The following is a 25073-nucleotide window of genomic DNA, read 5'->3' as shown; positions in this document are numbered from 1 at the left end:
TTTGGACTTTTTGGTTTCGTGAGCTACATATGTATACCTATTGTAGAACCCTATGGCTTGGTGGTCGCACAATGAAACGGTTTTTGTAGTTATACTACAGTCAAGAAGATTTTTGTTGACAATAAATTATTGTGGACATCAAGATTCGTCATTTTTGCCAAATAAAGTACCTAGAAGATAATGACTGATTTTCCCAACAAATAACTACTGTTCTACTGCAAATTGTAATAAAGACCCTGGCATAGTAAGCCACCCCTAACAGCTGTCCAACTCTTAAAAACACAGTACATGGGGTGTGCTTAAAAGTTATGTTCAAAAGGTTATAAAAAATTCAAAGAATCACACATTTCAACAATTTACCAAAAAAAAAAAAGCAAACACTAAAGATTCTACTTATTTACCATTCTGTAAAGTAAAAAAAAAGTGAGGAGTTTGTAAATACTTATCAATGAAGATCAATGAAATTGGAAGGTACAAAATCAAAGTCTGGCTATTACAGTTATCTGGTGAGTAGGAATACAAGCACCTAATGTATCAAAATAAAGCCAACATTTATTCAATCTTCTTAAATGCATATAAACAAATTTACTTTATGTCTTTTATCATCTTCATGTAGTGTTATATTTATTTAAAAAAATTATCATAACATAATTTAATAAAAACGCAAAATGTCGTTAAAAAGAAGTACTGATAGCGAGATGTCAAATCCCTTTTAAACCCATTATTTAATGTAAAATATGACACTTTGAATACTAGTAAACCAAACAATTTTACGTTTAATCTTCGTTTTAGACCGTTTTAGTAAATTCATACCTGTGATATATTGATTTGTTTTGATTTTGCTAAACAATAAATGCATGAAGAAGAATCAATGCACTTCAACTTTGTACTTGTTTGGCTCTATAAATATGTTGATATGAGCGTCAATGATGAGTCTTATGTAGACGAAACGCGCGTCTGGCGTACTAAATTATAATCCTGTTACCTTTGATAACTATATCTATCTAGAAATAATCTGTCAAATCATTTGACCAATATCAAGGACGTTTATTAGATAGTTATATGTCCTTGCCAATATGTATTTGTTATAAAAAAAAAGGTGCAGTGCTTAAAACTGATAAAAACTTGTAAAATCACTATGGATAAATACACTTTACACTTATTTAAAATGGAACAAACTAGTTGTGTTAGGTGACTAGGCGCTTCCTGCCATGCATGATATGCATGTATCATCCATCATCCGATTTATCCTCAGTATAACAATAGGAAAGAATTAATAAATCAACAGATCACTCGACTTATCTTCTTCTTTTCTGTATCTTCCTCCTGCTAATGAGGAGTACACCCAAATTGTTTTATCTTAGGAGCTAAGACCGTGAAAACATCGGTCTCCAGTGAGTAGTAACATAAACATTGTTGTATTCACCAACAGATTGGTGATGGTGACAGTTCAACTTTCCAGTTTACAAACTTTGAATTTTTGGAAAAAAAACCTTAGGATTTTCTTTCAATAGACATAAATTACCTTAGCTGTATTTGGCACATTTTTTTTGGAGTTTGGGTCCTTCATGCTCTTGAACTTTGTACTGGTTTGGCTTATAACTATTTTGAAATGAGCGTCACTGATGAGTCTTATGTAAATGAAACGCGTGTCTAGCGTACTGAATTATAATCCTGGTACATTTTATACTAGTGTAGTGTTTATTTCAGTCATTCCATCGGATATATAAAATAAGCCACTTGACAGCAATCCCTGTTGGTATCATCAACTTAGTAGTCATGCTTTATTTATACCATACATCACTAAGCAGATCAGGATTATTTCTCCTGAATTTATATCACACTAGGGCAATTTTCTAAACGTTGTTCAATATTAACTCAAATTCACAAATTTATATTTTATTTGGAGGTTTTGACAGCAGTTTATCTGAAGAGGTGACTAATGATTTAAAGTTGGCTTAAAAACGTTTTTTGTAAGGGAAAACTAGAAATTTCAGAAGTCTCTACTCAATGGCATATATAAATAACAAAAATATCATTTTAATCTTTTTAACATAAAGAAACAAGAAAATTTACAACAAAAGGTGTGACACATAACAAAACAATTGCACAATCTGCCCTATGATATTATGTCTTGTAAAATAATCTCAAAAAATGTTAACAACTTTTCATTTCTAAATTAAGTACATGATTGAATCAATAAAAAAAAAGAATTGACTCTAAATAACTTTTAGAGACATGTTTCAAGTAAATGAGCTGTGTTGGATAGACATCAACCTTATGCAAGAGCAGGTATACATTTACATGTAGAATACTTTGATTGTTTTTGGAACATTAAAATACAAAATCATAGATGAATTTGGTCTGTTTTGTAGAGTAGTTATATCAACTCAATTTTCAAACAGTTTTTGACTTTGCATAGTGATTTTTTTTTAAATCGAAATACTAAATAAGTTAACATGTATTGATATAAGTTTGTATAAGGTGAATTTCTATCCAACAAAGCTCATACTATATGAAACAACATTAGTATTCATTAGAAAAATTACATGCCTGCTTTGCCAGCAGACAAACTAAGATGTATGTTTTATCATTATTATAATTGAAAGTAAAAAAATCATTATAATTAAATATATCACCATTGTAATATATTGGTAGTAAAAAACAGGATTGATTGAATAATCATTTGCTATTTGCTTTCTTATCCAATGCATATTAAGGGGAATATATAAAAAAAATATTTACTGCAAAATTGATATACCAGGATGAAGAGCAGGAAATTTGTATTGTGATTGATTTTAAGGAAGTTGAATATGAGAGAAAGGGCATGAAAAAGAAAATTTATATTAGTATTTTAGTTAGAAATGTTTGCTGTCCAAAAGTGAACTATCTGTAAGTAATTTTTCTATTTGTTTCTAATAAAAAACAGCTCTTAATTAAAATATTGTTTTTCGAGAGAATAATTCAGTACCAATACTAAAGATATAAAAAGATGGAAAATCGTGCACCATTCTCAAAATTTCCATCATAATATTTAGTGATCTTTCAAAAAGGTTTTTTTTATAAGACTTCTGACACATTTTTTTTATTAATACCTGATTCATTGCTATCCTATTTTAAATGACATGTATTACAAAAACAATTCCTATGTCACTTGATAAAAAAATCCATCAACAAAATTGAGGATTAAGCAAGATAGGAACAATTGAAGAGGTTGTAAGATGTGAGTATTTTTTTGGTCATTAGGATATCTGATGATAATGTTATGATGTACATGATCATCAGATTTCATTATGATTTTGAAAATTGACAATGTTGGTCATCATGTTTTTAGACTTACAAACAATTGATCTTTGTATTCTGAATTAGAATTTTAAACTTCTTGGTTTGTGTAACTTGAATGTCTGATGAGGATGTAACTGGTCATTTGAATTCATGGACGATTTTGAAAATGAACATGGTCTATTGGTACTCAGGATTTGGAGAGACAAAATAAGATGAAATTTGCTCGTAAAAAGAGATGAGTTGGAAATTTACAACTGAATTATTAAATCATTAGTAATCTGAACCATTATCACTAAAAGGTATTTGCACCAGTGTTCATAGATTTGTTGTCAGTCAGTTGTCAAAATTTTAAACAATGGTGCCTCTGTCTTCACAGATGAGTTATATTTGGACATAAGGATTTTTAACAACTAACATAACACGATCTTTGCACTCCTTCAATAAAATGGAGGAACTTAAAATTGACAATTCTAAACATATGTATTTCGTAATCAGGATCCTGTTGTATTTCCATCAGGTGTTAGATCTCCATCAGATTTCATTGATTAGTTGCAAATTGTTGTACTGATCAATTCTGGTTTGATAAACTCGGGTGTAAGATCTCTAACTGCATTCAGATTTCATTGATTAGTTGCAAATTGTTGTACTGATCAATTCTGGTTTGATAAACTCGGGTGTAAGATCTCTAACTGCATTCACTGATTGTTTGAAAATGGTTGTCATGATTCTGGGCTGATATCATTAGAAGGTCTTTGTACTCGTACATTGATATAACTGGCCATCAGTAAAGTTATCTCCAAAATCTGTAACAGATTAAAATTATTGAATTATATTCATGGTCAAAGTAACAGTAAACAAACAGTAACATATTGAATTGTATAAAATGAAAATCGTCACAACATGAACCCATACCCATTGAAGTGATTTGAACCCTGAAGTAAAAGAAACAGGTCTTCATTGAAACCTTTAATAAATTAGAAATCAAATTAATAAATTTGTATAAAAAAAGGAAAACCAGAATGTTTTTGAAAATTTTTGACAAAGACAATCCCAGAACCTATTTTTTCTTCTTCTTATTCTTACAGACCTTCTAATACAACTTGCACTGAAATAAAGTTTACCCTCTTGTACAAAAGACCCTTTACGTAATCTTGCCACGTTTCATTACTCAACTTCAAGGGAAATAAAATTAGGTAGTGCATGGAAACCATTTATGACGGATAGACATCTACCCCCAAAAAATATTTGAAAACTTGTTGTAAATATATACCTCTTGTTAGATCAGTCAAAATTTCATCCAAGTAAATAATCAAACTAACCTTCCATTTCTGCATGGTAAATAACAATTTCTCTGTTCTGTGTTCATAATGATGTGGAGCTGACTCTATTAACTGTGTAGCAACAATCATGAAATCATCTTTCCAACCACCAAACGTAATGACTGACCGGTAATCATAGGAAATTATTGGTTGCTGTAAAAAGAACAAGTCAATGTAGTACAGATTAATTTTTTTTCACTTTACTGGACGGGGTTTAAGAAGTTAGTGTATCTATATACAGGAGTTTTGGAATAAACTCAACAATGAAGTGTCCAGTTATTCATCCTATATTATACACTCAGTTCTTTTGTATATGTCTTGGTGACACTGATGGGTGATGAGAAATCATATTAATTATAATAACGGCAATTATCCTTATCACACACATCTTCAAATATGCAAATTAAAACATAAGCTCCCCCCATTCAGTTGAAATAACATTAGTAATACTCTCACTGCAAAAGAAGCAATGACAGTGTAAAAATTTAGGGCGTTAAATCCATCAAAGTAAGACTTTTTGGGCAATGCATTGATAGTGTGTTGTCTTTTTCTAATAGCCTCTTTTTCTGAGGATTTTCCTGATGGTGGTTGGTGTGAATTGTTGTATTTTTTAATATTTTGTTTATCTCCTTGTCCTAGCTCGATTTATTTCCCTACTTATTATAATTAGCAGGGTTGTTACAGTAGAAGTCCCCTCTAAACAGGTTACTATTATATTTGCATAGAACAGTCTACTGCAAATCCCAAAATCATTGTGACAGGGTTATAATCGCAATAATTTAAACTCGCACTTACAAATTGAAATAAGAAATGAACACAACAATTTCTAAATTTACCGTCTATAAAATAATACCAAACTTACCATTGTTGAATATTCTAATACAGTAATCCCCTCTTCATGGACAGCTAACCATACGTCTTCAGTATTACTGAGAGAAGTTTTTGTCTGAAATCAACAACAAATATACAATACTTGCCAATTTCAATAGATAATTGTATTTTTAACAATTGAGATTATTTCCAAAGTTTATTACTGGATTTTAGACAACTAACTGAAGGAACAGTAATATAAGAAAACCAAAGTTTGTTAATATATAAATATTAAAATAAAATGCAGTTTTTCTATACAGATCTCAAATAATTAATTTTTCTTTAAATTAGGAAAAATGTGGTGATAGATGGTTTATATAGACATTTAAGCAGAAAACAATTGATGAACATTTTGATAGGCGAATGTTTTAATTTGGTGTACAAAATAATAAATGGTAGCAAATTTCAATAGGGTACAGATATAATAACATTTTTATATTATAAGCAAGTAGGATGCAGACAAATCAAAATAAAGTTTACTTACCTTTGTTCTAAATAGTTTAGCACCACAGTTCTGCCATTTTCTGACCACAGCTAAATATACCCGTATACAATCCTGAGCTGATCTACCACGTAAAGATGACCATCTCTCCAACAATTTACTTATCACAGACCTGTAATCATAGTAAAGTATGGTTGTATAATGATCTGGCTCGTATTTAGTCCATACTTTACAATGGGTGAATGATTTAAAACCACAAAAATTTGTGTAGATTTTAAGGGTTAACAACTAATTTAACTGAAGTTATAGAGACATTTGTGAAATGTAGGCATGTTTTTGCAGAGACCAAGTAATAAAAAAAAATATTTTGTCTGAATAGTGATTATTTCAAAAACAGTGATGGTAACAAATAAAAAGTGTTTTTTTTTTATATTTGTTACCAGCATGAAATAGTAGACAATGAAATAGTAGATTCACATATAACCATTTTCATATGATTATGATAATAACATTTTCCATGACTTTTAGATTAATGGAGATATAGTTAAAATGCAAGGCAAAACAATGATTTCACATCAAGTTTTGCTTAATTTCTTACAATTGTGCACCTTTCTAAATTAACAGTACCTGATTACAGTTTATTATTTAATGCATGCCACATAATGTTAACATAAAATTAAATCTATGATGAGGAAAACACTGTACCAGAACTCTCACCTTTGTTCTTCTTCTGATATAGAGGTAAACTTTTTAGGATAAAATCTATCTAATACTGTTGATACTTGTTGTGCAACGTTTGTCTGGCATATATCTCCATTCTCACTATAGTCTGAGGTTGACAGCTTTAGATCACCATATTCTACCTATAATGGAAGGTAATAACGGATATATATAAGTGTGACTGGCATATCATGGAACAAGCTTCAGTAACTGTGAGTACATTCAGATCAACAATTTGTGTCTTTAGTGCTTTTGTAGTTTGTTTTTTAATTTTTCTTTTGTTTTATCTCTTTGTATTGATCTGATTAGTCAAAGCCCTTTCAAATGTTTTTTTCTATTTGTTCTTCTGTTGTGATGTAACACAAAGTGCCAGGTATAGATAGGGAAAGGGTTGAGTGCCAGGTAATATTTTTATCCTGCCAGATTCTTTGTTTGCCTTTCCCAAGTCAAAAGCCTGTAATTTAGGGGTTGTCATTTGTTGCTATTTGTCATATTTGTTTTGTTTAAAAATCATCAGTAATCAGTCTTTAGATCAGAATATAAAATAATTTAAAACTAATTTATATTTAAAAGAAATCTCCACTAGATGAGATCAAAAACATAAATAAGAAGAAAAGTCAGACTAACCTGAGCTAACAATGAAGTTAATTCTAGAGCCAGGTCTTTATTGAGAGGAAATCTTCCCTGAACAATATCATCGTTGATTTGATAGGCTAGCAGCAACTTCTCTTTATCTGTTTCTGATTTGCATGTTGACTTGAAATACAACCTGAAAGAAATCATAAAAAAAACCTCAATTATTGAAAATTAAAAATGTATGGCATGTGAATAGATCTGACAGGAGTTGTGTTGCACTAATATAAACACTCACTGGCTCTTTTGTTATTCTTCAGGAACTTATGTTCATAGAGTTTGTGGGCATTAGTGATCCATGAGCTTTAAGTGTTGAAAAAACTACAAATTTCCTTCAGGATAGATCCAGAATTTGTAACATTACCAAATCTTCCTTTAGACACATCTTTTCCTAGATCCATGAAAATTGGTACCCAAAAGAGTTATTGAGGAGATGATGTCTTTCAAACAACATGGAGCATCAGATTTTATACAGTGACTGTAAATTCAGAACCTTTTTGTGAAGTGTTTATTATTACTGAAGTTGTGACAGCAAAGATTTCATGAAATTAAACTCCGTTTAAAATATTGATAGAATTATCTGAATGCAGCATTACATGAAATAGCAATAATTTATCTTGCTTTTTTTGGTTCTATTTTTCAACTTTATTAATAATAAGTGCATGTTAAAATTTCTGAATTGACAGTTCTATTCCAACCGTACAAGGCTGTACATTTAATGCATTCTTCACAGTCAAAGGCCATCCTTTCATCAGGAGTCATACTGTCGGTAGTGACTTCTATCTCAGTCATAAAATAGGTCACACTTACCTATTTTTGTACAGAAACTTTATCGTCCTGCTGCTGTCTAATTTCCCTGAGTTATTCTCTTTAAATATATGTTCCCACTTGGATATGACATCACAAACCTATTATTAAATAGAAAGAACCATGTAGCTGAAAAAACAAAGTACTAATATGACACAAATTTACACATATATATATACAGGTGTTTCACTAATTGTTCATATGTGTATGGGTTATTTACAGCAATGCATACATGTCCCATGTGTGATTCCTTACATATGTTACATGTGTGTCTAACTTGTATCAATTGTTTGCTATTCAATTAAATTATGTAATGGAATTGATCTTACCTTGATATGTGACTGTAAGAAATGTTCCCCCTCAATAATACATGGGTCATCACTAAAGAGGGCAAACCCTGACTGATTAGAATCCCTCATGGATAACTTCTTTGTGAGAGAATGTAACAGCTCCTCTACTGTTGTAGACCCATCAAAACTAACAACCTGAAATATGAAATTTAATAGAATCATGCATGTGTCAACCAATTTTAATGCAATTGCTTAATTCATTTTTAATATGATAAAAAATATTTAAAACATCAGGTGTTGAAACAAAGGGGGGTTTGTAGGAACTGAGGAAATACTAAGTGCAAGCAAAGCTCACGAAATTATACTCCTATACTCCTTTCAAATAATTCAATTACAGTCAATCATTTCCTTAGGAAAACCTCCAATATATGTTGGATTGAAAACAATCATGGCATGTATTACTGAGGAAATATGAAGCAATCCTGAATGGTTGAAAAAAGTGATATAGATTTTGTGTGACAGGAACTCAATAAAAACATAAACTTGATGATGATAGGAGTTTTTAACAACCATGACTGGCTATACAGCCCTCGCATGGTCAGCCCTGACTTGCATATTTTTAAAATTTTTAAAAATACTTAAAATTTTTGTGTACCTGGTATGTATTATTTAGAAAATGTACAGGAATACTGATTGGTTGAGAATGATGATATGGATTACGTAACAAGATAGACAACACTTCCATCCGTGAAGGTCTCACTTCACGAATCCCTTTTAGAATGGTCCTCTCTAGAGCTCGCTGACAAAATATGGCATACTTCCCAATATCTGACCTACAATCACAAAATTTATACATTAGAAGCTATGAAAATGAAAAAGGAACACACGGAAATGCAAAGTATTTAGTTTTAGACTCTTATCAATACAACATCTAAACAAATATATTTTTTAAACTAGTAACCAGATGCTCCAGTCCCAACTACATAAACCTGAAGTATTTAATTAGTTTCACTTTTAAATATATAATTAATACCTGTACTCCCTCATATTTTTTCATACAATTTATGATTCCTTTTTTTTATACTGCAAGTCCAAATTTTTACTTAAACACATATTTTTTTCCTTCAAACCATTGAATAAAATGTTATACAAAATTGTCATGGTTTAAATGCAAAGACAAACCTAAATTATAAAAAAAGAAGATGTGGTATGATTGCCAATGAGACAACTATCCACAAAAGACCAAAACGACACAAACATTAACAATTATAGGTCACTGTACAGCCTTCAACAATGAGCAAAGTCCATACCGCATATAGTCAGCTATAAAAGCTAAAGTTAACTGTGAAACAAACATAACATGTGATACAGAAGTTAATAAAATACTAAGCATTGATTTTCATTTTATCAATACTGTACTAACCTTTGGTCAGCATGCCTTTGTAGATGTACTCTTAAATGCCACATAATGCTCTGTTTTGGGAGGAATAATGAAACACACATGGACAATAGCTGCCACCCCTGTAATATGACATTAGCTGCAGGGTTTAATCTAGAGTCGGACAAGTCCATTAATGATCCAGTGGGTGAGGTAGGTGTAGCATGGCATAAATACCAGGAATGTTTTCCACATAATAATAAATTCTGAAAAAAAACAAACATACACTTTTTTGGACAAATTATTATAATAATCATAATATACCAGGGAAATGGGTACCCAAAGAATGAATATCAATATTTCTTCTGAATTTTTGTTCTGTAATGACTTGTTTCAGGCATATATGAAATTTACGAGAACAATGCTTAAGTCACAAAATATCTATCACACGAGAACAGCCCTAAATTGATAGCAGAGCAAAACTAAATGTGTCAGAACAGCACAAAATTTAAATATCTATAGCAAAAAAATCATCAGAGTGGGGCTAAATGTGAACTTGATCTGTAACTAATTATAGTATACATATATAAGAAGGCCTTTACCAAAAAATCTGTTTGCCTTTATATACAATCAATTGTCGAAAATCCTGTATATTTTGTTAGGACTAAAATCCTGTATTTTTTTTAGTCTAATTAAAATCCTGTATTTGTTTTTCAGAACTATTTAAAAAAAAATCTAAAATCTGTTTTTTTTTTAAATTAAAAATACCACAATCTTAATGCAATCGTCGCAGTCATCATTATAATGAGCGAAACTAGCTACTGACCTGTACAGCTGTTTTCTGTTGGACTGGATGACTAGATGTTTGTTTAATGAGTTGACAGAAAAGTTCATTCTGTAGTTCTGGATACGCCAGACAGATATCTAATAACTTCTGAGACAAGTTGGTATGGTATTCTAAATTTGTTGATTCTATTAGTGTATAGGTAAACTGGAGTATCAACTGAAACAGAAATATTTTTATTATTTTTTTTTTGGTCCATATTTATGTGTTACATTCAATTCAAAACATTTCATAAACGTCATTTCTGCTTAAATATGAAGATACTTTCATAGATAATAATAATAATGAGATAGGGGTTACACTTCAATGAGGAAATAACATTTCACCATGAAAACATGTCAAACTTTGGACGTAATCAGAGAAATATTTCAAACAATGATTATTCAATTAGTTTTTGTATTACTTACGTTATAAGCAATATGCTGTTATCCTTGAAGTTATGGATGATCTTAAAATTTAACCAATATTTTGTTCAGATTTTTTAAATATTTTCAAAATGTGATTTTTTTTTTTTATTGATAAAAATTGTTTGATCACATTTCATTATGTCAGCTTTAATGGACATCCCCCTTTTTTAATTTACTTTATTGTTTCAGTATTTTAAACTTTTTTCATGTCTATTTGGCTTACCTTAAATATTTCCAGTGCCTTTAACTCCAGTTCAGCAGTGGGGAGTGTTGTGAGGGGTTTATTGATAGGGTCCTTACTGTGTAATAATAGTGGGTGTTTCCAATATACAGAATCTGAAATAAAAAGTCAACCATTACATTTGATAACCTGTTGACACAGATATATGTCTCTGCTGTACTGTACACAATATGGTAGTATAATGCCAACGTTGGAACAAAATGACAAAACTATAAAATTTTAAAATAAATCATGACTGAAGGTTCTGGTCCAATTAATCTCTGTGGAAATAAGTACTGCCAGTGCTAATTCTACGGCATAACAAATATAATTTGACTTTTCTCAGTGGTTCTGCATAACCTGACACAAACACAAATTATATAATTAAACAAAAGTCAATGAACCATGACTGAGGAAAAAGAGCCAAATAATCTCCATGGATATGAGACAAGCTAATGCTATTACACCTTCCCCTTCCCCTACCTGTCTCTAATTTGTAAAATATATAAGCTTACTAGAATCTGCATTACACTCCATCACTTTAGATATAATCTGTTCATATTCTGTCCCCACATTGCCTGTCCCTCCCCCTGCAGCCACTGTTAAATGGTACAACCAGGAATCCTGCAAAACATAAATGATATTCAATTCTACATCAATACCTTGTCATTAATGACATCTATCCACTCAAGATATCAAAAATCAAGAATGTGTCCATAGTACACATATGCCCCACTAGCACTATCATTTTGTATGTTCAGTGGACAGAGAAATTTGGGTCAAAACTTTAATTTGGTATTAAAGTTAGAAAGATCATATCATAAGGAACAGGTGTAAATTGTACTAAGTTTCAAGTTGATTGGACTTTAACTTCATCAAAAACTACCTTGACCAAATCTTTAACCTGAAGTCAGACAGAAAGACGGACAAACAGACAAAAATGGACAAATGGACAGACCAGAATATGCTGACACAGAGATGTCTTGGCTGTCAGCATAACATTTAGAAAAAGAGACAATCTGATGAGCAGCAACATTGTTAAATTAATGGTCAACACTGAGATGTAACTTTAAAGTAAACATTGTTGTCTATTGAATGAATTATCTAACAAACTAGTTTAAGCAGAAAACTTAACATTGAAAATAGCTAATTAATGAAGGAAAGGCAATAGTTTTCATGATAACACCATACATTAAAACTTTTCATGCTGACTTAGTACCAAGCAAACGTTTGTACATGGGAATTTTAAAGTTAATCCTCTATAATGTTTCTGCCACCTATGTGGCATCATACAGACCTTTTCATGTTGACTGGGTAACATAAGATAGGTTGGTCCTTGGAATGGCGGCCATATTGCTATGGCATGTTTGGTTTCCTTGGTTACATCAGCTTCATCATCAGAATCGTTATTATTATCAATGTCTTCTATCCTGGCATCTCTTAAATGTATCTGGCCTAATGGTGTCTAGAAGAATAAAAACAAATAGACCATGATAATGGCTGTTTACAACATTAATTTGTTTGCTTAGAGAAACAACTTCTATGAAGGACAACATTTGAATCCTGCCTTAACAAAGTAATCACAGCTACTTTTGCAAAGGTACTATTTCTGTACTAAAAACATGCAGTACTGGAAATTTGATTTTAATATTAAGTACTAATTCTTTACTCTAAAACTATTGTAATATTTAGGTACTTGTAATCTACAGTACTTGATTTGTACTAAATATTTTGGTACAGAAATAATACAATATTCCATGTTTGAAAATCATAACTTTAAGAGATTTGAAATAGAAAAACTTTCAAAATACTGAAAATGTAATGGTAGTAACCAAAAATCTGTAGTACCTATATTTCAAGTACCAATAAAGTACTGTAAAATACAGGTACCTAAATATTACAATAATTTTAGAGTAACAAAATAGTACTGAATTTTAAAAGTAGATTTCCAGTACTACAAATTTTTAGTACAAAAATAGTACCTATGCAAAAGTAGCTGTGTAAACTGCTTAGGCATATGTTATGCAGCATTTGACAATATCTATGAAATATAAGTGCATCACATCTTTATAATAACTTGGATTGCAAAAGAGGTGGTTATGGACATTAAAATATGCTATAAAAGTGAGCAATGACAGGATACATAGTTTGTTAAACTTGTGAAATTATGTCTCATTGCCAAAAACTCTGAAATTTGGAACCAGGTATGGAAATTTTACATGGCCACAAGATTTAAAGGTTTCAATATTGTTAATTTCTATGATTTCAAAAAATCACTAAAAGGTTCTATAACAAATGTTAAATACACCCTGGGGATTATAAGAGGTATAGTAATATATACTATTTGTCACCTTTCTAGCTAATTTAAATTTGAATCAAGTTCTTAAATATTTTGAATATCAATTTCCATTTTTCTTCTTGTGAGATGGAAAGACACCATCATAATTGAACAATAATTTAATGTTTACCTTGTCAGATGGATTCCTGTGATATATAAGATATCTACCAACCAAAACACACCAACATTTCCTTGAAACTCCATTCCTCACCTGAAAAAAACAACAAAATAAATTTATTTATTTAACATATCATTTATATAAACTCAATGCATGGTTCCCACAAATTTTTTTTTCACCCACTCTAAAAGTTCCTTCGTCTGTGTCAACCCTAACTAATTGGACTTTTTTCTATAATCATGGTGCATACAAGTTGAAAAGATTAGGGTTTTACTTCTTATTAACACAAAAAAGGAAAATTTGTGGTCAGGAAACTATGCCCTGCTCACACTTTTAAATTTTTATTATCAGTATAGAGATGATTCTGGATTAAAGCTGCAAACTGTTTGTTTGTCAGCTTTAACCCTTTCCTCCATAATGACGCCTTTTGACGCCACCCCCTATACTCCATAATGACGCCTTTTGACGCCTGTGTAGTACCTCACTGGAAACGATTTGACTACAACGTGTCTGCAGTAAACTTAATAAAATTTGTATCCAATATGAAAAGGAATATCATAGGAATATCCAGCTTAACTTTGTTTGATGAAATATTTGTTTTTCACTTAGCATTAATCCTTTAAAGCATATTTTCTGCATTTTATTGAAAAATTCTATGCGAATCATGTATGCCAAAATAATATTTCAATGGAGGAAAGGATTAATTAAACAGATTAACAAATAACAGAACGCTTACTTTATGCAATGTTCCTTTCAGTACAGCTTTAGTGTCCATGTGATCTAATAAGAAACTTGTAGCTTGTCTTTTAAACACCTTCTGTAGTACTGAAATAATCAAGTTTTAATAGCACAGGTACCAGTCTCATATCATAAAACATGAGGCTCCATGCAGTTTAAATCACTAACCTAGCAAAACTATACAAAGTTTAAACCTGCATCAACAATTTTAAATCTAAAAGTTTTAACCTATTAAAAATAGATAAGTATTTTATAACTTGTTAAAAGTAATGCAACAGTACAATTTTTAGCCCTGTTTATTTGTTACTAAACATTTTGCAGAAAATATAAAGAAAAAACAAATTTCTAGAAATTATTGACAATTATTGTCTAATCTGTAAATTGAAAAATTATTTCATGCATTTATCACTGTGATTTTTGAAGAACTGACAAAAAGTGAGGTTAATTATTGCATATGAGCAAAATTTGAACACAGATCTATATTTTTAGTTTTTATCATGGCGTTACTCACCCAGTCAAATTATTGACATTGATAAATCTTGCAATGATTTTTCTAATTTACAGTACCAAAAAAAATCTTGTCAATCTATATAAATTGTACATTCTATAATATTTACATCTTATCCATTTCTCTGTTTCAGACAGGGTATCTGCTGTAAAATAGTACGTCTTCTTTCCTGAGGTGATCTGAAAATAAATCAAAATTATGAAGGATACATATGAATGAAATAAGATGTGGGGGGTATACTTCAATGATACAGCAACCCATGTTAATAATTCTTTTTAATCTTTAATCTAGTATTTAGTCTAGCCCAGTAGAAATAAGCACAAAATCTTTTAAGTTTAAAAAGAAATTAGCAGATTTTACATTATAAGTCCCCAATTTGAAAATGATACCATGATAGTATGCAAAATATTTTACTCTTTAAATTGTAGCAATTTCCTAATTTGATTCTATCATTGGTTACAATGTAAATACTTGATAGCTACCTGAAATGCCATTTCCCCTTTAGTATGCACAACTCTAGACTGGTCATCTAGTTTAATTGATCCCTGAGGTTTTCTTAGTACATCATGCTGAAAATAAAATTATCAATGAAATTTTGTTTTCCCTAAACTATAAATTTAGAGATAATTGAATTCATTTTTAACAATCATTGTTGATGAACCCAAAAAGTGAAATGACACCAGACATTCATTTCTACCTATAATTTCACATTTTTCTTTTTGGTTAAAAACAATCATGTGACTAAAGAGTAATATATGTTTTTCCTGTTATTTTATATACTGTGGACTCATTTATTTTTAATTGATCTTTTTCTTGGATTTAGGAAAAATTGGATTTTAGTGGATAGTTGATTTTGAAAAGCCGAAAGACAATTTTCTTCCTTAATGGTTCCCTTTCCCCAAGAAATCAATAAAAACAATTAGTAACCCAATGAATAAAAGTTAATCCATATATGAGTACTCATTATGCCCCTAATTTTGCTGAAATCTTGTGAGATATATATATATATGTAACAAGAGTGCACACGCTGAAATGTCTAGCATTCTTTACAAATCGTTGATATTATGTTGATAGTCCTAAATATAAAGCTTTATTACCACTGTCAGATAAACTCAAAATTAACCAAGAAAAACTAAACATTGATCAATGAACCGTGAAAATAAGGTCATGGTCAAATAAAACCTGAAAGACTGACATTAAGATCATAAAATATTTTCCATACACCAAATATAGTTGACCTATTGCATATACAATGTAGTTTAAGAAAAATAGACCAAAACTCAAAAACTTTACTTTGACCACTGAACCATGAAAAAGAGGTCAAGGTCAGATGACACCTGCCAGTTGGACATCTACAGTCCTTCCATACACCGAATTTACTAGACATATTGCTTACAGTACCTGAGATATGGACTTGACCACCAAGACTTAATCTTGTTCACTGATCCATGAAATGAGGTCAAGGTCAAGTAAAAACTGTCTGATGGGCATGAGGACCTTGCAAGGTATGCATATACCAAATACAGTTATCCTATTACTTATAATAAGAGAGAATTTAACATTACAATTTTTTTATTTTTTTTCAAGTGGTCAGTGGACCATGAAAATGAGGTCAAGAACATTTGACATGTTGCTGACGGAAACTTTGTAACATTAGGGATCTATATACAAAGTATGAAGCATCCAGGTCTTCCACCTTCTAAAATATAAAGCTGTTAAAAAGTTAGCTAACGCCCCCACCGGATTACTATCCCTATGTCGAGCTTTCTGAAACAAAAGTTGCAGGTTCGACAAAAATCACCCTGTAAAAATGGATAAACAACTTTATATTGTCTCAAAACTAACCATACAAAACTCACCTGAGATTTATAATAAAACAACTCTCCATTCCTGAGAACAAACCATCTTCTTTTCCACATTTTAACTTTACCACCAAGTTTTGACAGGTAACCAAATTTCTCCAATGTGTCCTGCAATAAAACAAACTTTGAATTCTTTTTATACTGTAACTTTATGTCATCATGCAATTTATACTTCAGTATTGGCCCAACTTAAACAAAAAATAAAAAAATTGAAACAAAATATTTTATGGAAATACCCATAAAAGCGCCTTTTAAAATAAAAAATAAAGATGGACTAGGCAGGTAACAATACATCTTCAAGATAAATTCATACTGTTCCGACTGTTCAGTAGTTGTTATAAATATGTATTTCTGTATAAAACAACAAAATGGGAAATTGTCTGAACTCAACGTTCATGGATTGACTGCAAGCTAAATGTCTGAACAGAGATTAATGCTAAATATCCTGTTGACTTACATGTTTACAGTTATCTACCTTGGTGACTTACATGTTTACAGTTATCTACCTTGGTGACTTACATGTTTACAGTTATCTACCTTGGTGACTTACATGTTTACAGTTATCTACCTTGGTGACTTACATGTTTACAGTTATCTACCATGGTGACTTACATGTTTACAGTTATCTACCATGGTGACTTACATGTTTACAGTTATCTACCTTGGTGACTTACATGTTTACAGTTATCTACCTTGGTGACTTACATGTTTACAGTTATCTACCTTGGTGACTTACATGTTTACAGTTATCTACCTTGGTGACTTACATGTTTACAGTTATCTACCTTGGTGACTTACATGTTTACAGTTATCTACCTTGGTGACTTACATGTTTACAGTTATCTACCTTGGTGACTTACAGTTATCTACCTTGGTGACTTACATGTTTACAGTTATCTACCTTGGTGACTTACATGTTTACAGTTATCTACCTTGGTGACTTACATGTTTACAGTTATCTACCTTGGTGACTTACATGTTTACAGTTATCTACCATGGTGACTTACATGTTTACAGTTATCTACCATGGTGACTTACATGTTTACAGTTATCTACCATGGTGACTTACATGTTTACAGTTATCTACCATGGTGACTTACATGTTTACAGTTATCTACCTTGGTGACTTACATGTTTACAGTTATCTACCATGGTGACTTACATGTTTACAGTTATCTACCATGGTGACTTACATGTTTACAGTTATCTACCTTGGTGACTTACATGTTTACAGTTATCTACCTTGGTGACTTACATGTTTACAGTTATCTACCTTGGTGACTTACATGTTTACAGTTATCTACCATGGTGACTTACATGTTTACAGTTATCTACCTTGTTATCTACCTTGGTGACTTACATGTTTACAGTTATCTACCATGGTGACTTACATGTTTACAGTTATCTACCTTGGTGACTTACATGTTTACAGTTATCTACCTTGGTGACTTACATGTTTACAGTTATCTACCTTGGTGACTTACATGTTTACAGTTATCTACCTTGGTGACTTACATGTTTACAGTTATCTACCATGGTGACTTACATGTTTACAGTTATCTACCTTGGTGACTTACATGTTTACAGTTATCTACCTTGGTGACTTACATGTTTACAGTTATCTACCTTGGTGACTTACATGTTTACAGTTATCTACCTTGGTGACTTACATGTTTACAGTTATCTACCATGGTGACTTACATGTTTACAGTTATCTACCTTGTTATCTACCATGGTGACTTACATGTTTACAGTTATCTACCTTGTTATCTACCATGGTGACTTACATGTTTACAGTTATCTACCTTGGTGACTTACATGTTTACAGTTATCTACCATGGTGACTTACATGTTTACAGTTATCTACCATGGTGACTTACATGTTTACAGTTATCTACCTTGGTGACTTACATGTTTACAGTTATCTACCATGGTGACTTACATGTTTACAGTTATCTACCATGGTGACTTACATGTTTACAGTTATCTACCATGGTGACTTACATGTTTACAGTTATCTACCATGGTGACTTACATGTTTACAGTTATCTACCTTGGTGACTTACATGTTTACAGTTATCTACCATGGTGACTTACATGTTTACAGTTATCTACCTTGGTGACTTACATGTTTACAGTTATCTACCTTGGTGACTTACATGTTTACAGTTATCTACCATGGTGACTTACATGTTTACAGTTATCTACCTTGGTGACTTACATGTTTACAGTTATCTACCTTGGTGACTTACATGTTTACAGTTATCTACCATGGTGACTTACATGTTTACAGTTATCTACAGCATACTTGAGTAGCTTCTGTTCAGGTTCTGAAGTATCAGAATCACTTTTCCCTGAGTTCTCCTCTGGAGGATCAACATAGTCACATGATACCTCAGATGACGCTGAATAACTAGATACACCTGGAATATAGAATAAAATGCTGAAATAATTCAACACACTTAGATCACAATACAAAGTGCTAAGTAACATGTTACACCCTGATAACAAAGAAAAATCAGTCATATTCCCCAGTGTAACAATTGAGGAAATGCAGAGATGATCAAGAATAAAACAAGTTGAACATCTTTTAACACCACTATCAAAGATAAGGGGTATGGTTAGCGCCTTCAAACAAGTTTAAGCCCACAACATTCTGTATGTGCCAGTTATAAGTAAGGAGACTGTAATATCCGTGGTTGTCGTTTGTTGCTGTGTAAAATATTTGGTTTTTCAGTTATTTTTGGCAAAAACTTTGTCATAATTTTTTTCTTTTGAATTATTTCACATATGTCATTTAAAGGTCTTTTATAGCTGACTATGCAGTATGGGCTTTTCTCATTGATGAAGGCTGTATAGTGACCTACAGTTGATAATTTGTCTCATTTGGTATCTTGTAGAGAGTTGACCTATTTTCAATCATACCACATCTTCTTTTTATATGACTTCAACTTCATATTTTCTTGAAAGCAACAATTTTCAATTAAGGAATATTGTATCAACTAGGCTAAATCTACCACATATTCAGATACATTTGTAGGGTTACTAAAAGAAATGGAAATTTCACAATGTGAAAATAAAAATTTGTCTCTTTCGTCATAGAGTTTAGGTTTCAACCTATGCTTATTGCCAATTTCTTGATACAAGTCATAACTATATGTGCAATAGTCTTTGTTCTAATGTTCAATGGTTATTTACATACCCCTTTTAATGGCCCCTGAGCTGCTCTGCTGAACTTTATTTGTTTTAGAAGGTTCTGCCTGAGTTACAATAAGTGAACAGTCTTCATCAGAAGAATCTGTAGAGGAATCTTCAGTGAAAGGAGTACTCCTGATCTGTGCTGCCTTCTACAATAACAATGTTCATGGTCAGATTTAAGAATATGATGATGAGGGTTGGCGGGGGGGAGGGGGGCGTGTTAAAATAGGGTGTTTAAGGACCTTGACTACCAATGCACAGTCGTTTAAAGTATATCTTCAGCTGAGTATGAATTTATACCTATTTCCATTTAAAGGGGCACTAGCTGTCAAATTCATGTTCAATTATTTGACTCAAATTCTCAATGCTGTATGGTGTAAGCCAAGGCTCTGTGTTGAAGACGTACTTTGACCTATAATTATTTACTTTTACATATTGTGACTTAGATTGGAAGTTGTCTCATTGGCACTTATACCACATCTTCTTATATCTATATATAAACAACACATAGTGTCCTGTAGTGAATCATGAAGACTTGATGTCATTGTGTGTGTGAGGGGGTATTTTTTTTTTATTTTATATATATTTAGGAAATACCTACCCCTTTAAGAGTTGCATAGACAGGAACATCAAACTCTTTATACAGTTTACCAATTACTGTTTGTGGTACTGATGGCTTAGATGTGGCTAAAGAGAAAATATCAAACAGTTAGCTAGAAATAAGAGCATAGTGTGATTTGCTTGCTAAAACTGATTTTAAAAGTTATACATGTATATATCAATAAAACCCAAAAGAATCACAAGGTAATGAGCAGGTACCAAACATTTTTTTTTCCATATTGTGAAATTTGTTGAAAAATTAGATATTTTGAATTTAAAATTATTTATAATAATTCGATTTAAAGTTAAAATTTCAAAACCTGATATATTTTTTTAATTTTGTAAAAAATATATGTTTCTGACCTAACACATGTAGCATCAAATGTTTTTTTATGCTCATATTGTACAGAACAATTGTATTATAGCTACTACAATATGGTATCCAATCTTGTTAACAAATTAACTTACAGGTATGTGGTTGACTAGTGTCTTTAACTTTCTTAGGTATGGCATAAGTTCTGCTATCCTGAAATAGATATAAATCTACTGTTAATTAGTTGGTTCTTTTTTATAGATTTTAACAGGGAAATATCAAATTGTTTTACTTTAAAATTTATAAATTTTATGGATAAAAGATGATATGGTGAAATGTCCCCAACATCCCATTCAACTGATCATACTGTTTTATATTTTAAAAGTCATAAAGGTTTATGCATTAATTCATATATCATTAAATTTTATCATAGCTCAATGAACCCTGAAAATGAGGTCACGGGGAATAATCCTTTTAAGATATATGTTTATAATGTATATGTGGTAACTTTTTTCTACCAAATCATTCCTTTTTTCTTATTTCTTTTTACAAATGAAAATATGGTATTTTATACAGCCAAAATCTGCTATGAAATTTTAATAAAGAGAAAATGTATTTTATATTCGTGATAGTAGACATAAGTTGTATATGTATTATAATTTAAGAAAATTGTTTTATAGTCTCTAATAACTCTTTATAGAGTGGCTCTTGTTGTTAAAACTTGTGTTTTAAAAAGCTGTATGTTTTATATGTAACAAGTGGTAAGACTTCTATAAAGTATTTGTCTTGTCTTGTCTTCCTGTAAAACTGTCATCAAATAATTTAAATGTTGACCATAGACCATTATTAGCATTAAAACTTAGATTCAAGATCAATTTAGTTTGTTTAAAACTTATTTTCAAGGACAAATATGAAATAAATCCAAAAAAAAATCATTCTGATTAAATGTAATAAAAATATCAACTTCGTTGACAAGTAAACCATTTTATTTTTTTATATAAGAGTGAACTAGAATTAAGATAGTAGAATTCATGCACATTTCTTCATCAAGATCTTTAATTTAAAAGCAAACCAAAGTCTTGCTTATCCAAAATTTAGTTTAAATGTTTGATGATTTTTTAGTTTGAATCTTGAATTCTGACAGTGAATCATTGTAAAAGATTGTAATATGTTTTATCATGTCTTTGGCATTAAGGAGGGTGGAGACAAATGAAGAGTGCAGAAATTACAATAGCCCTCTTGTAAAGAGAATCTAATCTAAGAAATTTAAGCTGAATCAGAAGATTTACATTATAACTTACTGAAATATTAATAACACCTTTCAATTCTAAAAGACTCTATACATTATAATGTAATTAGTATACTTCATCAAGTCAGACTTCAAAGGATCATATTTGTCAAAATTATATCAGCTGTTAACCCCTAAAATATTTATACATGTGTCTTTGATTTGCGATCATCATAAAACACCTTTATTCTATTTACACAATGTTCTTTGAAACATGTGTCAAAATCTGTTGACTTGTGAATTTGATATGTAGCAACTTCTGTGATCTATATCCTAACATTGTATAATGGTTTATTTTATGCTTTCATTTTGCATGTCTTTTATACATACTTTTACTAGTGATGTTTTAAAACATTTTTTTATTTACAATTCCTATCCCTTTCACTCAGACTCCACATATGTTATGAAATTATTTTTTTGCAATCTTTCAATTAATTTTGTTTCATAAAATTACACTTCATCTTATGTTGTTTCGTCATTTCCACCCATGATTGTTTAATGAGGGGGAGGACAGGGGGTACCCTTCTCCCACCCCTCTTCTCCTTTCTCCTACCCCTCTTCTCCTTATTTTTTTTTTTTTAATTTACCGGAAAAAAGAGAGATATATTTTATTTTTTCATATTTTTTTTTTTTCTCCAACTTTTTCTCCTTTCTCCCAGCCTTCCTCTCCTTTCTCCTACCCCCTTTCTCCCTGTCTCCCTTACCCCTGTCCTCCCCCTCTTTAATGGTGAAAAATGGATGATAAACTTTTTGATGTTCCTATATGTTCTTGACCTATTGAAAGCACCTGCTATTTCTTGCATCATGACTTACTTTGAAAATAACTAAAAACAGAATTTATATATGCAAAAATGTTAAATTCATATCAATTGAATCGCAAGAAAAATTTAATACAAATTTCAAAATAATCCTACCCAAAATGAAGATGTTTTCCCAGTGACAATATGAGGCTCCAAGACAGGGGGTGGTTTGTCATGTGATACTATCCCCTCTGGTACTCCTCCAGCACTATACATCAATTGTAATGGTGAAGATTTGTCATGTCTCTTTTTCACACGAGGTAATGTTGCAATGGCCGACACATTATTTGAACTATGATTATATACACTACTTGGAGATTCTGAAGGTGTTCTTGGAAAGAAAGGTGAAATTGGTGTCCTTGATGACATAGGGGTCAAGGTCACAACAGGAGAACTCTCGGTTTTGATAATTATATCTTCTATGATAATATCCTCCTCATCATCATAGTCATTATCTTCTCCATTATTTAACAAAAAACTGTTATTATTTTTCCCGTCATTTTTATCATCATCATCATTACTAGAACTAACAAGAGAATCAAGAAGTCTATTTTCACCGCTAAACACTTTACGTCCAATCACAACTTGAGGAGGTAGACATTTTTTCAGTTCGTACGTACTTTCGTGATTCTGGTCCACTTCATGATAAAGTGGAATAGTTTCTATATCAGGCATACTATCATCACTGTTGCTGTCTAATGCTGTATCTTTGTCACTTTTCATACTGGCCGAGCTTTTGGTATCTGACGGAGGGCTGATACTGTTTTCTCGTTTATCTTCTAACTCCTGTTCAATAGCTTGTAATACTGATGGGGAAGGACGTTTAGGAATAGCTGGTGGAATTGAATCTTCTGACATGTCCTGAGAACTTGAACTGACATCTGACCTTGACCTTGATTCAGCATAATCTGAAGAAGGTCGTGTCCGAGACAAAGGTCGTAGTTGAATAACTTCAGACCTAGCTTCAGACCAGCCACCTTCTGATACAGGTCTACATTTAGTGTCTGTAAGGTCAATAGGGCTAAATGTTTCTGACTGAGGTCGTGAACTTGACCTAGATATTGCATTTTCTACTAGATGAGAGATGTCTGTGAAGACAGAATTAGGTCGTGAATCAGCACAATAAGAAGACTCTTCCTCCTCTATATAAGATGAAGCTCTAGATACAGAACTCTAAAAATAGAAAATATACAGGGTGAAAAACAATTTCACAAGTTAAACCTTATCCCAAATACAGCATTATATATAATTTAGTACCTAATTATGACATTTTTGATACATGTAATATTTGTAACAAGTTTAAAATACTCAGTTTTGAATCTAATGCAAAATAAGTAAGCATTAGCAACGTAGGAAAAATAGATTTAAATTATTAAACACAATCAAACATTGTTTTTGCCAAATAAAAACACATCATTTTTCATTTGTGATATATACTAAATAAAAATTAAAAGTGGAATATAATAGTCAATAAAGCAACTAATTACTCGAAACCAAAGGATAAAGATTAAAACATCTACATGTCACCTTAGCTTGCAGACTTCAACAATGAGCAAAATCAATTCTGTAAAGTAAGCTATAAAAGGCCCCACCATAACAAAATTTGTATAAATTCATTATATAAACTGACTGTTTAAATAATTTTTTCATTATCTTTGGATTGCAATTAAGTCAAACAATCAACTATGGAATTTTCTAATATTTTTGTGGTTTCTAAATATGAAATATTTATAGTACCATTAACTTTGCCCCCAAAAAATCATTAATTAAAACCAAATCAAGTATAAGTGCAATCAGCTTAGAATTAAATAAATAAATAAATGTTAGCTGCTTTCCACCTCAATAAGACAAATGGCACAGTAAAATTAAAATATAATTGATCTTAACATGAAGTATAAATTACTTTGGAGAAGATGTTTTATGGGAAAACAAATGCACCATTCAAGTGTGTAACAGCAATCTACTCAAAATGATATGCAAACTTCTGCATAATTGTATGGTGTAGATTTTATGCATTTTTTATCTGTTATTACATAATATTGTTACAACATACCCATAGCTAGGGAGTTCAGACGACCCCCCCCCTTTTGAAACC

The 25073-nt window shown here is 31.2% G+C and overlaps 1 protein-coding gene across 2 annotated transcripts in view; it reads right to left on the bottom strand.

Moving 5' to 3' along the window:
* Positions 1-2035: 2035 nt before the first annotated feature.
* Positions 2036-25073, bottom strand: part of LOC134701366 (pleckstrin homology domain-containing family H member 1-like) — a 52848-nt gene continuing 29810 nt past the window's right edge. For both annotated transcript variants that reach the window (XM_063562504.1, XM_063562505.1), the window contains 24 exons: positions 23093-24151; positions 21046-21103; positions 20579-20664; positions 19982-20126; positions 19063-19202; positions 16777-16887; positions 15400-15486; positions 15027-15096; positions 14408-14496; positions 13684-13764; positions 12513-12680; positions 11731-11839; positions 11219-11331; positions 10571-10747; positions 9790-10010; positions 9022-9199; positions 8406-8561; positions 8080-8177; positions 7264-7405; positions 6634-6779; positions 5959-6088; positions 5467-5550; positions 4605-4757; positions 2036-4088 (listed from right to left, as the gene is read on the bottom strand). In XM_063562504.1, coding sequence (XP_063418574.1) covers positions 4005-4088; positions 4605-4757; positions 5467-5550; positions 5959-6088; positions 6634-6779; positions 7264-7405; positions 8080-8177; positions 8406-8561; positions 9022-9199; positions 9790-10010; positions 10571-10747; positions 11219-11331; positions 11731-11839; positions 12513-12680; positions 13684-13764; positions 14408-14496; positions 15027-15096; positions 15400-15486; positions 16777-16887; positions 19063-19202; positions 19982-20126; positions 20579-20664; positions 21046-21103; positions 23093-24151 — 3885 coding nt within the window. In that variant the 3' untranslated portion in view covers positions 2036-4004. The remainder of the gene's footprint in view (positions 4089-4604; positions 4758-5466; positions 5551-5958; positions 6089-6633; positions 6780-7263; positions 7406-8079; positions 8178-8405; positions 8562-9021; positions 9200-9789; positions 10011-10570; positions 10748-11218; positions 11332-11730; positions 11840-12512; positions 12681-13683; positions 13765-14407; positions 14497-15026; positions 15097-15399; positions 15487-16776; positions 16888-19062; positions 19203-19981; positions 20127-20578; positions 20665-21045; positions 21104-23092; positions 24152-25073) is intronic.

This window comes from Mytilus trossulus, unplaced genomic scaffold (genome assembly GCF_036588685.1).
Source record: "Mytilus trossulus isolate FHL-02 unplaced genomic scaffold, PNRI_Mtr1.1.1.hap1 h1tg000244l__unscaffolded, whole genome shotgun sequence".
Classification (NCBI taxonomy): Eukaryota; Metazoa; Mollusca; class Bivalvia; order Mytilida; family Mytilidae; genus Mytilus; species Mytilus trossulus.
This window is presented reverse-complemented; position numbering and strand designations above follow the sequence as displayed.